The sequence below is a fragment of the Numenius arquata genome, unplaced genomic scaffold (genome assembly GCF_964106895.1).
Source record: "Numenius arquata unplaced genomic scaffold, bNumArq3.hap1.1 HAP1_SCAFFOLD_1591, whole genome shotgun sequence".
Taxonomy (NCBI): domain Eukaryota; kingdom Metazoa; phylum Chordata; class Aves; order Charadriiformes; family Scolopacidae; genus Numenius; species Numenius arquata.
The window spans coordinates 1-14,850 of record NW_027415486.1 but is presented as its reverse complement, the minus strand read 5'-3'; the positions used below and the strand labels follow the sequence as shown (position 1 = coordinate 14,850).

The 14,850-nt window shown below is 66.3% G+C and overlaps 3 protein-coding genes across 3 annotated transcripts; 1 reads left to right on the top strand and 2 right to left on the bottom strand.

Moving 5' to 3' along the window:
- Positions 1-8: 8 nt before the first annotated feature.
- LOC141478753 (E3 ubiquitin-protein ligase TRIM39-like) lies at positions 9-4,230 on the bottom strand (the record flags this gene model as incomplete). Its single annotated transcript, XM_074167738.1, is given in 6 exon segments — positions 9-87; positions 89-131; positions 248-275; positions 2,143-2,368; positions 2,474-2,569; positions 3,814-4,230. Coding segments are annotated over 6 exon segments (889 nt in total), but the record flags the coding sequence as incomplete, so codon positions are not given.
- Positions 4,231-6,561: 2,331 nt separating this feature from the next.
- RPP21 (ribonuclease P subunit p21) lies at positions 6,562-8,550 on the top strand. Its single transcript, XM_074167736.1, has 4 exons — positions 6,562-6,621; positions 8,022-8,113; positions 8,237-8,319; positions 8,438-8,550. The coding sequence occupies exons 1-4, from the start codon at positions 6,565-6,567 to the stop codon at positions 8,548-8,550; spliced, it is 345 nt and encodes a 114-aa protein (XP_074023837.1). The 5' UTR covers positions 6,562-6,564.
- Positions 8,551-8,952: 402 nt separating this feature from the next.
- GNL1 (G protein nucleolar 1 (putative)) lies at positions 8,953-14,337 on the bottom strand. The gene is made up of 11 exons (XM_074167737.1): positions 14,264-14,337; positions 13,863-14,146; positions 12,784-12,962; positions 12,630-12,701; positions 12,335-12,527; positions 12,133-12,228; positions 11,181-11,372; positions 9,834-10,012; positions 9,603-9,750; positions 9,363-9,503; positions 8,953-9,240 (listed from the first exon to the last, which is right to left on the bottom strand). Exons 1-11 carry the CDS (start codon positions 14,335-14,337, stop codon positions 9,032-9,034), a joined length of 1,767 nt encoding a protein of 588 aa, XP_074023838.1. The 3' UTR covers positions 8,953-9,031.
- Between the last annotated feature and the right edge of the window lie 513 nt (positions 14,338-14,850).

Sequence of the window (14,850 nt, the reverse complement as noted above, 5' to 3'; positions counted from 1 at the left end):
CCTCTCACCGATGAGGCGGCGGGTGATTTTCCGGAGGGTGAAATATTGCCGGGGAAAACTGCAGAAGTTTTTTTCCAGTTCGATGGGGGACGGAAACGGGATCTTCCACGGGAGCCGTCGCCGCCTCGCATCTGCCGGGGGAGGGAGGGACGGGGGGGGTCACGGGCGGGTCCCCCCAAATCCTGCTTTTCTGCCCCAAAAATGAAGCGTGGAGAGAGGGAGGGAGCAGCCGGGGGGGGTTTCTCACCTGGCCAGGGTTGTCCTTGATGTCCTGAAATGGGGGGAAAAAGGGGGGGGGGAGAAAGGGGGGGGTGAAAAAAAAGGGGGGGGTAAGAAAGGGGGAGGGGGAGAAGGAGGGGGGGGAAGAAAAAGGGGGGGGGAAGGAAAATTGGGGGGGGGAAGAAAAGGGGGGGGGAAGAAAAGGGGGGGGGGGAAGAAAAGGGGGGGGGGGAAGAAAAAGGGGGGGGGGAAGAAAAGGGGGGGGGGGGAAGAAAAGGGGGGGGGGAAGAAAAGGGGGGGGGAAGAAAAGGGGGGGGGGAAGAAAAGGGGGGGGGAAGAAAAGGGGGGGGGAAGAAAAGGGGGGGGGAAGAAAAGGGGGGGGGGAAGAAAAGGGGGGGGAAGAAAAGGGGGGGGGGGAAGAAAAGGGGGGGGGAAGAAAAGGGGGGGGAAGAAAAGGGGGGGGAAGAAAAGGGGGGGGAAGAAAAGGGGGGGGAAGAAAAGGGGGGGGGAAGAAAAGGGGGGGGAAGAAAAGGGGGGGGAACAAGGAAAAAGGGGGGGGAACAAGGAAAAAGGGGGGGGAACAAGGAAAAAGGGGGGGGGGAACAAGGAAAAAAGGGGGGGGGAACAAGGGAAAAAGGGGGGGGAACAAGGAAAAAGGGGGGGGGAACAAGGAAAAAGGGGGGGTTAGGTGTGGTAGATCTCTGGGGTGGGATCAGTCCCATCTCCGGGGATCCCATCCCCAATCCCAGTCCCCATCCCCAGGGATCCTGTTCCCCAAAACCAATGGAAGGACTCGGGGCTGGGCGGGGGGGGGGGGGCAGAGGGGGAATTCAGGGGACCCGGGGGAGGGATTCGGGGACGGAGGGAGAGAGTTGGGGACGGATTGAGGGATTTGGGAACAGGGGGAGGATTTGGGGACGGAGGAAGGACTCGGGGCCAGAGGGAGGGGATTTGGGGATGGGAGGGAGGGATTCGGGGATGGGGGAAAAATTCTGGGACAGGGGAGGGATTTGGGGACGGGGGGAGGGACGATTTGGGGGACAGAGGAAGGATTTGGGGATGGAGGGAAGGAAGAATTTGGGGACCGGGGAGGGATTCGGGGATGGGGGGAAGGATAATTCGGGGACAGGGGGAGGATTTGGGGACAGGGGGAAGGATTTGGGGGATGGAGAGAAGGATTTAGGGACGGAGAGAAGGGAGGATTTGGGGGACGGAGAGAAGGGAGGATTTGGGGACGGGGGGAAGGAGGGATTTGGGGACGGGGGGGAAGGAGGATTTTGGGGACGGGGGGGGAGGATTTTGGGGATGGGGGGGAAGGAGGATTTGGGAACGGAGGGAAGGATTCGCGGACGGAGGGAAGGATTCGGGGACGGAGGGAAGGGAGGATTTGGGGAACAGGGGGAAGGATTTGGGGATGGAGAGAAGGATTCGGGGACGGGGGGAAGGATTCGGGGACGGGGGGGAAGGAGGGATTTGGGGACGGGGGGAAGGAGGATTTGGGGACGGGGGGGAAGGATTCGGGAACGGAGGGAAGGGAGGATTTGGGAAACAGGGGAAGGATTCGGGGATGGAGAGAAGGATTCGGGGATGGAGAGAAGGAGGATTTGGGGACGGAGGGAAGGAGGATTTGGGAACGGAGAGAAGGATTTGGGGACAGGGGGAAGGAGGATTTGGGAACGGAGGGAAGGATTCGGGGACAGAGGGAAGGAGGATTCGGGGACGGAGGGAAGGATTTGGGGATGGAGGGAAGGATTTGGGGATGGAGAGAAGGATTCGGGGACGGGGGGAAGGAGGATTTGGGGATGGGGAAGGAGGATTTGGGGATGGAGGGAAGGAAGGATTCGGGGACGGAGGGAAGGACTGGGACAGGGCTGTCCCCTCCTGTGTCCCCCCCCCCCCTCCTTGTCCCCGTCCCCACCTGGAGCATCTGGGCCCCCGGCTGCAGACACTTCTCCTCCAGCTCGGCCACGAGGGCGCCCAGCGCCCGCCGCCGCTCCCCCAGCCGCGCCAGGTTGGCCTGAACCCGCTGCAGGATCTCCCGCTCTTCCTCCTCCAGCCGCCCCAGCAGCAGCCGCTCCTCTTCCTCCAGCAGCTGGTGAAGCTCCTCGAACTCCCGGGCGATGCATTCCCGCCGAGCGGCCACCTTCCTCTGCCGGGAAAAGGCACCGGTGAGCGCTGCGGGGGGGGGTTACTGGGATGGGGGGTGTGTGTGTGTGTGTGTCCCCTCCCTGCCCCGGTGGCGCTGGGGACCTGCCTTCAGCTCGCTGGGTTTCTTCTCCTCCCGCGCTCGGCAGCTGGCGACGGCCTCCAGCTTCTGCTCCAGCAGCTCCAGGCAGCGCTGGAGCTTCTCCTGAGGGGTGGGGTGGGTGGGAGAGGATGAGGAGGAAGAGGGGGACGACACACGGGATGGGATACCCCTGTCCCCAATCCTTCCCTCCGCCCCAAATCCCTCCCTCATCCCCAAATCCTTCCTCCATCCCTAAGTCCTTCCCCTGTCCCCAATCTTTCTCTCCGTCCCAAATCCTTCCCTCGTCCTCAAATCCCTCCCTCCGCCCCAAATCCTGTCCCCGTTCCCGAATCCTTCCCTTGTCTCCAAATCCTGCCCCCATCCCCAAATCCTTGCCTGTCCCCAAATCCTGTCCCAGTCCCCAAATCCTTCCCTCAGTCCCGAATCCTGCCCCCGGCCCCAAATCCTTCCCTTGTCCCCGAACCCTGTCCCTGTTCCCGAATCCTTCCCTTGTCTCCAAATCCTGCCCCCATCCCCAAATCCTGTCTCGGTCCCCAAATCCCTCCCTTGTCCCCAAATCCTTCCTCCATCCCCAAGTCCTTCCCCTGTCCCCAATCTTTCTCTCCGTCCCAAAGAGCCCTGGGGACAGATTTGGGGCTGAATCCAGAGCCCTGGGGACAGATCTGGGGACAAATGCCACCCTCAGGGACCAGAAATGGGGCTGAGCCCCGGCCAAACCCCCCCAGAGATGGTTCTGGGGAAGAATTTGGGGCTGAAAACGGAGATTCGGAGGAACCCCAGCCCAAATCTCCTCCACAAAGAGCCCTGGGGACAAATTTGGGGCTGAATCCAGAGCACTGGGGACAAATTTGGGGACAAATGCCACCCTTGGGGACCAGAAATGGGGCTGAGCCCCGGCCAAGATGGTTCTGGGGAGGAATTTGGGGCTGAAAAGAGCGATTCGGAGGAACCCCAGCCCAAACCATCCTCCGCAAAGAGCCCTGGGGACAGATCTGGGGCTGAATCCAGAGGCCTGGGGACAAATTTGGGGACAAATGCCACCCTCAGGGACCAGAAATGGGGCTGAGCCCCGGCCAAACCCCCCCCGAGATGGTTCTGGGGAAGAATTTGGGGCTGAAAACGGAGATTCGGAGGAACCCCAGCCCAAACCCTCCTCCACGAGGAGCCCTGGGGACAGATTTGGGGCTGAATCCCACCTTCAGGGACCAGAAATGGGGCTGAGCCCCGGCCGAGATGGTTCTGGGGAAGAATTTGGGGCCGAAAAGAGCGATTTGGAGGAACCCCAGCCCAAACCCTCCTCCCCCCCCCCCCGGAAACTTTCACTTTTCCCCCCAACCCCCCCCAACCTTATACTCCAGGGCGGCCTCCTCCAGGGGCAGCAGGCGGTGGGCGCGGTGGGGGTGAGAGATCTCGCAGAGGAGGCAGAGGGGGGTCTGATCCTCCCGGCAGAAACGAGCCAGCTCTTGGCCGTGGGCCGGGCAACGGTTTTCCTGATCCCGTTTCCTTTTGAGACCCCGGCGGAGCTGACGGGCGGCTTCCACCATGTTGCCCAACTGGCGGTTGGGACGCAGGGAACGGTGACGGCTGGTCTTACGGCAAACGGGACAAGGGAAATCCCGGGCCAGGTGAGCCCACCAACGGGTGATGCAACGGCGGCAAAAATTGTGGCCGCACTCGATGATGACGGGGTCCTGCAGGTAGCCCAGGCACACCGAGCAGCTGGCCTCCACCTGCAGCGTCTCCAGGGGGTCGGCCCCCGCCATGGCGGCCGCCCCCTCCCTCCCCACCCCCCCCCGCCAAAGAAAGGTCCCACCTCAAGGGGGGGGAAGGGGAGGGGGAACAGGAGAGCGGGGGGTGGGGGGGGGCGTTTGGGGGGGTCAGAAGGGGTTTTGGGGGGTCAGAAGGAGGTTTGGGGGGGTTAGAAGGGGTTTGGGGGGGTCTGAAAGGGGTCACAAAGGGGTTTGGGGGGGTCAGAAGGGGGTTTGGGGGGGTCTGAAAGGGGTCACAAAGGGGTTTGGGGGGGTCAGAAGGGGGTTTGGGGGGGTCTGAAAGGGTTTTGGGGGTCGGAAGGGGGTTTGGGGGGGTTAGAAGGGGTTTGGGGGGGTCTGAAAGGGGTCACAAAGGGGTTTGGGGGGGTCAGAAGGGGGTTTGGGGGGGTCTGAAAGGGTTTTGGGGGTCAGAAGGGGGTTTGGGGGGGTTAGAAGGGGTTTGGGGGGGTCTGAAAGGGGTCACAAAGGGGTTTGGGGGGGTCAGAAGGGGGTTTGGGGGGTTGGAAGGGGGTTTGGGGTGAAAACAGCCCAATTCTGTCAAGGTGATGACGTCATCTCGGCGGGAAGCGGTGCTGAGGCGAGGGTGCGGGCTGGAAGAGGTTTTGGGGTGAAAACAGCCCGATTCCCTCACGGCGATGACGTCATCTCGGCGGGAAGCGACGTCGAGGCACCGGCACGGTTCCTTCCTACGAGATTTTTGGGGAGAAAAACCCTCGGTTCCGTCAAGGCGATGATGTCATTTGGGCGGGAAGCGAGGCCCAGGCGCCAGCACGAGGGTTCCCCCCGGTTTGTTTTGGGGTGAAAACAGCCAAATTCCGTTAAAACGGCCAGGGTGGGAGGCGCCGCTGCCATGGCAACGGGGCTGGTTTGGGGCCCTTTGGGGGCTTTTTGAGGCCATTTATGGGAATTCTGGGGCTATGTGGGGGCTGGGTTTTGATCCTACAGGGCCCTATAGAGGAAGCCCTATAGAATGGGCCCTATAGGAAGGGGCCCTGTAGGGGAGGTCCTATAGAATGGGCCCTATAGGGGTGACCCTATAGAATGGGCCCTATAGAATGGACACCTATAGGGGAGGCCCTATAGAATGGACACCTATAGGGGAGGTCCTATAGAACGGGCTCTATAGGAAGGGACCCTATAGGGGAGACCCTATAGAATGGGCCCTAAAGAATGGACACCTGTAGGGGAGGCCCTATAAAATGTGCCCTATAGGAAGGGACCCTGTAGGGGTGACCCTATAGAATGGGTCCTATAGAATGGACACCTACAGGGGAGGCCCTATAGAATGGACACCTACAGGGGAGGCCCTATAGAACGGGCTCTACAGGAAGGGACCCTATAGGGGAGACCCTATAGAATGGGCCCTAGAGAATGGACACCTGTAGGGGAGGCCCTATAAAATGTGCCCTATAGGAAGGGACCCTATAGAGGAGACCCTTCCGGGTCGCTATAGGGATCCCTATAGGACAGTCCCTATAGAATGAGACTCTATAGCAAAGCACCCTATAGGGTGGATTCCTATAAGTAGGGGCCCTATAGGTGCGCTCCTTATAGCTCCCTATAGGGGAAGCCCCATCGAAAGGGGCCCTATAGGGTGGCTCCCTATAGGAATAGGCCCTATAGGGGAGGCCCTGTGGGGGGAAGGCTGTTTCTGGTCGCTATAGGGGTCCCTATAGGGGAGGCCCCATAGAAAGAGGCCCAATAGGGTGGGTCCCTGTAAGTAGGGGCCCTATAGGTGCCCTTCTTATAGATCTCTATAGGGCAGGGCCCACAGAAAGCGGCCCTATAGGAACAGGCCCTATAGCGGAGGCCCTGTCTCCTCTGGAGGAAGGCTGCTCTGGGCGGCTATAGGCGTCTCTATAGGGGAAGCCCCATCGAAAGGGGCCCCATAGGGTGGCTCCCTATAGGAACGGGCCCTACAGGGGAGGCCCTGTCGGGGGGGAGGCTGTTTCTGGTCGCTATAGGGGGGTCCCTAGAGGGGAGGCCCCATAGAAAGGGGCTCTGTGGAGCAGGCCCTGCCGTGAGGAGGCCGTTCCGGGTGGCTATAGGGGTCCCCTATAGCGGGGCAGGGCTCTATAGGGCTCACCCCACCGAGGGGTCCCGGCCACCCCCCACCTCTACTCACCGCCGCGCCCGGCGCCGGAAGTGACGGCTTCTACCGGCGCCGGAAGTGACGACACGCACGCCCGCGTTGGTGGTTCCTCCCCCCGCCTCCTTCAGCGGGGCGGGGAGACCACGCCCCTCGGGGGGAGCGCAGCCAATGGGAGGCTCAGCCCCGCCCACCGAGTGAGGCGGGAGGGATGGGGGGCGTGGCCAGTCGGGGACAAGATGGCGGCGCCGGTGCGGGATCGGGAGGCGCTGCAGAGGCTCAGCTTCCTCTACCAGGTCCGGGGGGGGCCCTGGGGGGCCGGGAGGGGGGTACAGGGGTCCGGGGAAGGGGTTATGGGGGGGGCAGGGGGGGTTATGGGTGTCCTATAGGGCTCCGGGGGTGGGGGGGCTCTTGAGGGGTCCTGGGGGAGTCAGTGAGGCTGAGAGGGGGCTTTGGGGGGGGCCCTATGATGTGAGGGGGGGAGTCCTGAGGGGTTTGGGGGGGACTATATGGGGTTCAGAGAGGGCTCTATGGGGCGGGGGGGGGGGGCTCTGGGGGTGGTTAGGGGGTGTCTGGGGGGGTCACAGGAGGGGGGCTGTGGGGGATTAGGGGGGGCTGGGGGGGCCAATGGGGCCAGGGGGGCTATGGGGGACCAGAGGTGGGGGGCTGTGGGGTCACAGGAGGGGGGCTATGGGAGGCCTGGGGGGTGACAGGAAGGGGTTAGGTGTGTTAGGGGGAGTCACAGGAGGGGGGCTATGGGGGGCCCTGGGGGTGGTTACGGGGTGTCTGGGGGGGCCAAATGGGGCCAGGGGGCCCCTGGGGGGGACACAGGAAGGGGGCTGTGGGGCTGGGGGGGCCCTGGGGATGGTTAGGGGGTGTCTAGGGGGGTCAATGGGGCTCTATGGAGACACAGGAGGGGGGCTGTGGGGCCAGGGGGGCCCTGGGGGTGGGGTTAAGGGGTGTCTGGGGGGGCCAATGGGGCCACAGGGGGCCCTGGGGGGCCAGAGGAGGGGGGCTGTGGGGCTGGAGGGAACACAGGAGGGGGCTGGGGGGGCCCTGGGGATGCTCAGGGGGTGTCTAGGGGGGTCAATGGGGCTCTATGGAGACACAGGAGGGGGGCTGTGGGGTCAGGGGGGCCCTGGGGGCCACAGGATGGGGGCTATGGGGCCAGGGGGGGCCTGGGGGGTCAGAGGAGGGGGGCTATGGGGCTGGGGGGGGCCTGGGAGGTGATAGGAGGGGGTTAGGTGTGTTAGGGGGGGTCACAGGAGGGGGGCTATGGGGCCAGGGGGGCCCTGGGGGGGACACAGGAAGGGGGTTGTGGGGCCAGGGGGGCACTGGGGGGGGGGGGCTAGGGGTGTCTGGGGGGGCCACAGGAGGAGGGCCAGGGGGGCCCTGGGGGTGGTTAAGGGGTGTCTAGGGGGGTCAATGGGGCTCTATGGAGACACAGGAGGGGGGCTGTGGGGCCAGGGGGGGCCCTGGGGGTGGGGTTAAGGGGTGTCTGGGGGGGCCAATGGGGCCACGGGGGGCCACAGGATGGGGGCTATGGGGCTGGGGGGGCCACAGGAGGAGCACTATGGGGCTGGCAGGGGGAGGGGGCATAGAAAAGGGGCTATGGGGTCCATGGGGTTTAAGGGGGGGCTATGGGGCAGCAGAGGGGGGGGTCCGCAGCTGTGTGTGTGTGCGTCCCCCCTCCCAGGCCGCGCACTGGGTGCTCCCCCACAGCCCCGCCCTCGCCCGTTTCTACTGCAGCACCCAGCGGGGGGCCGCCCGCCGCCTCGTCCTGCGCATGTGAGCTACTGGGGGGGGGGGACACTGGGAGGGGGGGACGACACTGGGAGGGGGGGGGGGACACCCCACATGTCGGGGTGGACCTTACCCCTCCCCGTGTGTGCATTTCTCCCCCCCCCCCAGGGCCCCCTCGGTGAAACGCACCATCTGCCGCCGCTGCTGCTCCCTGCTGCTGCCCGGGGCCGGGGGCTCCCTGCGCCTGCGGGGTGGGTGTCATCCCCCTCGGGGGGTTGGGGACACTTAGGGGATGCCCCTGGGAAGGGGGAAGGGTGTGGGGGGGGGGAAGGCGTGGGGCTGAGGTGGATGCCTGCGTCCCTCCCGCAGGGGGGGGGCAGCCCCACACGGTGCTGAGGTGCCGGAGCTGCGGCCGCCGGCGCCACTTCCTCTGCCAGCGGGAGCTCCGCCCCCTCGGCCAGGCCACGCCCACTGGTGAGTGAGGGGGCGGGGCCTGGGAAGGGGGGGCTTGGGGGGGCAGGGCCTGGGGAGAAGGGGGCTTTGGGGGCGGGGCCTGGAGAGGTGGGACTAAGTGGGAGGGTGGGGCTTGTGAGTAGGGGGCGGGGCCATCCCTGTAGGGACCAATCCAAGGGGTGGGGGTAATGGCTGTGGGTGGAGCCAGGAGGAAAAGGGGTGGGGCCGACTCAAGGGGGTGTGGGTGGGGTCAACCACAGGGGGGCTCAATCCAAATAAGGGCAAGGGTGGGCAGGGCTAAGGAAGGGGGTGGGGTTATCACCCTCACAGGCCCCGCCCCAGCAGACAGCCCGGCCTGAGCCCCACCCAGCAACGCTGCATCCCATTGGTCCCTGCGCAAACCACGCCTAGCCAATCAGAAAACAGCGGCTGCAGAAATAAACCTCCCTTTATTCCATATATGGTAGCGCATGGGCTTCCGTTAGCTCCGCCCCCCCACGAGGGGCGGGGCTAACACTCATCCTCTCCCAACAGAGCAAAGGGATTGGGGGCGGTGCTGGTAGGGGGCGTGCCTTCCCCAGGCTCTGCCTCCTCCTCGCTCTCCTCCTCCTCCTCTGAGGTCGACCCCTCCCCAGGGGGGGCGGAGCCTCGGGCGCCGGGGTCTCCCCTCTCCAGCAGCGCCCCCAGGGCTGCCGTCTCGGGGTGCTGCTCCCACACATCTGGGGGGGGCACAGGGGACAGTGAGGGGACCCGGGTGACACCCCTCAGCCCCACCCCCAGTCCAGGCCTCAGGAAGGGGGAAGGGAGGGTGGGGGAAGGGGAAAAAAGGGGCGTGGCTTACCCTTCTGGGCGGAGTATCCGGGGGGGCGGAGACAGAGGCGGAGCCTGCCGTCGGCCGCCAGGCGCAGGATGCTATTGGCCGCCCGGTAGACGTCGTTGCGAGCCGCCTTCGCCGTCTTGTAGCCCCGTTTCTCCGCCCAGGCTGAGAGAAAACAAGGGAGGAAGAAAAAAAAACCAAAAACATTAATAATGAAAAAAAATAAGCCCGATTTTGAGGGAAACGGCCCCAAAAGCGACGCACCTTCGCAGATGTCCCAGGCGGTCCAGCCGGAGGCGGCGGCCGGGGGCCGGAGCTGGAGGAGGGTGGGAAGCGGGAGGCGGGAGGCCAGGAAACCCACGGCTGTGTAGGGCTCCTGCAGCTGGGAAATGGGGTAGACGCCCGCCAGCACCTGGGGGGGGGACACACAATTTGGGGGGGGGGGTCAGCAGGTTGAGGGGGAGGGGGTGGGGATTTGGGGGTTGGGGGACCCACCTGGAGAGCCGGGGGAGCGTGGGAGGGGAAAACGAGGCCGGGGCAGTCGCAGAGCCGGACGCGGGGGGTGAGGAAATGGGTCTGGAAGTAGCGGGTGCGGCCGGGGGCGCGGGAGACGCTGACGGCGCTGCGGCCCACCAGGGCGTTCAGCACCGAGGACTTGCCGGCGTTGGGCAGGCCTGCGGGGGGGGAGGGGAGGGTCAGGACACGCCCCCCTTGACAAGCCACGCCCCCCCGGCCACACCCTCGCAGCAGGACACACCCCCAACCTACCCCCCCCCCCCCCAAGCATTGCTGTACACTTAACACAGGGGGCAGGGGTAGACCCATAAGCCCCACCCCCCAGGCAGGCCCCGCCCCTACCTCCTGGCTCCACATAAGCTCCACCCCCTTGCCATGTGGCCACAGCCCCAGGTAGCCAGGTTCTCACACCCCCTCCTCTGGTGAAGCCCCGCCCCTCTTCCCCATAAGCCCCACCCCCTGGCTAAAGCCCCACCCCTCCCTGTTAGCTCTGCCCCCCATTAGCTCCACCCCCCCATAAAGCCCTGCCAATGAAACCCTTCCCTGCTGAAGCCCCGCCCCTCCTGAGACCCCACTCTTCACTGGCCACGCCCCCTCAGGCACCCCTTGGCCAGGCCCCGCCCCCTCACACATCCAAACCCTCCCCCAGTGTAATACCCCTGTTTCCAGGCCCTGCCCCCTCACTGACCCCACCCACTTTGCTGGCCCCGCCCCCCCACCTTCCATACGCTGTGTACCACCACTATTCCAGGCCACGCCCCCTGCCGCGAAGCCACGCCCCCTCAGACCCCCATCCTCTCACCCAGTGTAATACCCCAGATCCAGGCCCCGCCCACCACTGACCCCGCCCCCTTTGCTGGCCCCGCCCCCTCAGCCTTCCATACCCTCAGGATAACCACCTCTGATCCAGGCCACGCCCTCTGCCGTGAAACCCCACCCATCCTCATAGACCCCACCCCCTCAGACCTTTATCCCCTCACCCAGTGTAATACCCCCGTTCCAAGCCCACTCACTATGAAGCCACACCCCCTTCCACAAAGCCCCACCCCTCAGACCCCACCCCATTTTCTGGCTCCGCCCTGTGACACCTCCACCCTCACCCAGTAATTCCACATGGCCTAGCCCCGCCCCCTTTGCTAGCCCCGCCCCCTCAAGCATCCATAGCCTCAGTGTAATACCACCCCTTCTAGGCCACGCCCCCTGCCACGAAAGCCCCGCCCCCTCAGCCCCCATACACCCACTAATTCCACATGACCAAGCCTCGCCCCCTCGTTGACCCCGCCCTCCCCCGAAGCCCCGCCCCCTCGGCGAAGCCCCGCCCCTCACCGACACATCCCAGGGTGAGGACGCCATGCCGGTAGCGCTCCCACTGCCGGGGGGCCACCGCCGCCCCCTCCTCGTCACCGTCACCCTCCTCCTCCTCCTCCTCCTCCTCCTGCTGCTGCTGCTCTTCCTCCTCCTCCTCCTCCCCCTGCGCCGCTGCCCGCTCCAGCCGCGCTCGCCAGCTGCTCAGGTCCACTGCAAGCAGGGGGGGGTGTGATGTGGGGGACACCCCAGGGGACACACACACCCCCCCAAACCCCCAGGGGACAGCCACAGCCCCCCGGGGACACAGGGACACCCCCCACCCCCAGGGGACACAAGGACATCCCTCACCCACTCCCAGGGGACAGCCACAGCCCACGGGGACCCCCCCTTGTGCACCCAGGGACCCCCCAACCAGCACCCAGGGGACACAGGGACATCCCCCCCATCCCCAGTGGACACAGGGACCCCCCCCAACCAGCACCCAGTGGACATAAGGACCCCCCCTTGAGCACCCAGGGACCCCCCAGCCAGCACCCAGGGGACACAGGGACATCCCCCCCACCCCCAGGGGACACGGCGACCCCCCCTTGAGCACCCAGGGGACACGGGGACCCCCACCTCGAGCACCCAGGGACCCCCCAGCCAGCACCCAGGGGACATTAAGGACCCCCCGGGCCATGGGGACACCCCCCAAAACCCACAGGGATCCCCAACACGCAGGGGAAACAGGGACAACTCCCAGCAGCCAGGGGGGACAAGGACATACTCCCCAAGGGACATGGGGACACACACACCCCCCCCCTTACCAGAGGCTTCCCTCAGCCTTGGTTCACCCCCCTACGAAGCTAAGCAGGGTCTGCCCCGCACAGGGAGCGGATGGGAGACCCCACCCCATATCTACAGGCCGCACCCATGGGTGCTGGGAGCGGGGAGGGCAGAGAGGGTGAGCGGGGCACCCATGGGTGCTCACCTTCTCCCCCCACGACGCTCTCGCAGGCCTCCAGCAGCTGCCAGGGTCCCACAGCCCGGCTCCAGCCACCCCCCCGCCTCTGCCGCCGCTGCAGCCCTGGGGGGAGAAACAAAGGGGGTTGGGGTGGGGAAGGAGGGGGGGGGGGGGTGTCGAGGGGACCCGTGTCACCCCCTCATCCACCCACCCACCCACGGGTGCCTACCGGGCGCGGGGCCGCGGTGTGGGGCGGAGGTGAAGGGGACGACGCGGGCGGTGGGGAAGCGGCGGCGCAGGAGGTGGCTCCAGGCGGTGGCCACGGCGGGGGAGGTGAGATCCACTTTGTTGAGGATGAGGATGAGGCCCTTCCCCAGCTCCCGCGTCACGTGGGCGGCCAGCGCCGGTGGCACGTTCAGCGCCTTGGGGAGGGGACAGAGAAGGGGGCGGGGGGGTCACCCGCAGCCGGGAGGGGACGCCCGTTTGTGTGTCCCCCCCCCTGCCCCGCAGCCCCCCGTGCTCACCGGGTGCCGCGCGTCGGTGATGAGGAGGATGACGTCGGACATCTCCAGCACCCGCCACAGCTGCCGCCACGTCTAAAGAAGGGGACGCGCCGTCACCCCTTTGTCCCTAAACACCCCCCCCCGGCAGTGTGTGTCCCCCCCCCAACCCTCTCACCTCCAGGTTGTGCTCGAAGGGGGCCACGGTCCCTCCTTCCTCGTCCTGGCCCCCCCCCGGGCGCTCCCCCCCCTCCTGCAGGGCTCGCAGGAAGGTGCCGAACGCCGCCTCCTCCCGTGCCCGCAGCTCCTCGGGGCTCATGGCGAAGCTCCAGGGGGGGCGGCGAGGGAAGTCCAGCCCTGGCAACCGGCAGCGTGGGTCCCACCGGCCCCGGGACTACCCCCCCAGGGGGGAATTGCCCCCCCCAGGGGCCACTTAACTCCCCCCTGAGGGCCATTCACCCCCCTCACAGGGGCACTTAACCCCCCCGAGGGCCATCTATCCCCTCCTGGGGTCACTAAATTCTCTTCCAGGGTCCACCTACCCCTCCCCGGGGCAATTAACCCCCCCACGGAGCGACTAATCTCATTTCTGGGGGCCATTTACCCCCCCGGGACCACTTACCACCCCACCCCGGGGCCACTAAACCCCCCCGGGGACCACTTAACCTGTTTCCAGAGGCCATTTACTGCTCCTCGGGGCCACTTAACCCCCCCGAGGGCCATCTACCCCCCCGCGGTGTGACTAAACTCGTTTCCGGGGGCCATTTACCCTCCCCGGGGTCCATCTACCCCTCCCCAGGGCCACTTAACGCTCCCTGAAGGCCATCTATCCCCCCCCGGGGCCACTAAACCTGTTTCCAGGAGCCATTTACCCCTCCCCAGGGCCACTTAACACCCCCCCGGGACCATTTACCTCCCCCCGGGGGCCACCTACCCCCTCCCCGGGGCCACTTAACCCCCCCCGAGGGGCGACTAAACTTGTTTCCAGGGGCCACCTACCGCCCCCAGGGGCCCTTTACCCCTCCCCGGGGCCACTTAACACCCCCCCGGGGGCCACTAAACCCCCCCCGAGGGGCGACTAAACTCGTTTCCAGGGGCCACCTACCCCCCCCGGGGGCCATTTACCCCTCCCCGGGGCCATTTAACCCCCCCCCCAAGGGACCATTTCCATCCCCCCCTGGACCTCCTACCCCCCGCCCCCTCCCGCCCCCCAACGGCGTATTTGCCCCCTTCCCCCGCGCTACCCGCCCCTTTTACCGGGGCCGTAGAGGGTGTCCGGGTCCAGCTCCAGGGCGGCCTCGGGCAGCAGCTCCAGCACCTCCTCCTGAGCCCGCCGCCGGCGTCGCGCTAAGGCCTCGGCCCGCGGCCCCCCCAGCTGCAGCCGGAACCTGCCGGGATCGTGGCGACGGGGAGGAGGAGGAGGAAGAGGAGGAGGAAGAAGAACCGCCTCCCCCGTTTCCCCGGGGGCCGCATCGCCGCCGTCCCGCTCCCGGCTCCCGCTGCGGCTGCCCGGGCCCGAGTCCGGCCCTGCCGGGGCATCTACGGGGAGAGAACGGGGAGGGGGGTGGGGGAGGGACACACATGGGGGGGTGAGGGGGGGGACCCAGCGACCCCGGCCGGGGGTTGTGGGGGTGCCCGGCCCGGCCCCCGCTCACCCCCCCCGCCTCCGTTCGCGCCGATCGCGGAGCTGCTGCTTCTTCCGCTTGGCGCTGAACGGCCGCTTGCGGGGCATGGCGGGAGGTCACGTGGTGGGGCGGGGCGCGCCGCGGCCAATGGGAGCCCGGGGAGAAGGTGGGGGGGGGAAAGGAGGAGGAGCAGCCAATAGAGGGGAGGATCGCCTCAGAGAGGGGGCGGGACGTGAGCGGCGGGAGAGCCAATGGGAAGGAACGTTGCCTGAGCCCCCCCCTCGAGGGGGGAAGGGCGAAGCAGCGGGAGCCAATAGGAGAGCGAGTTGCCTCAGAGAAAGGGCGGGGCGAACCCGCGAGAGCCAATAGACGGTCACCCCAGGGAATGCGGAGGGGCGAAGCCGCGGGAGCCAATGGGAGGAAGAAGCACCTCAGAGGAGGGCGGGGCGAACCGGCGACAGCCAATGGGAGGAAATATAGGCGCACGGCATGCCGCACCGCGCGAGCCAATGGGAGGAAGAATCACCTCAGAAGGGGGCGGGACCAACCCTCGAGAGCCAATGGGAGGAAGAATCACCTCAGAAGAGGGCGGGACTAACCCGCCCGACGCTAGGAGGGTC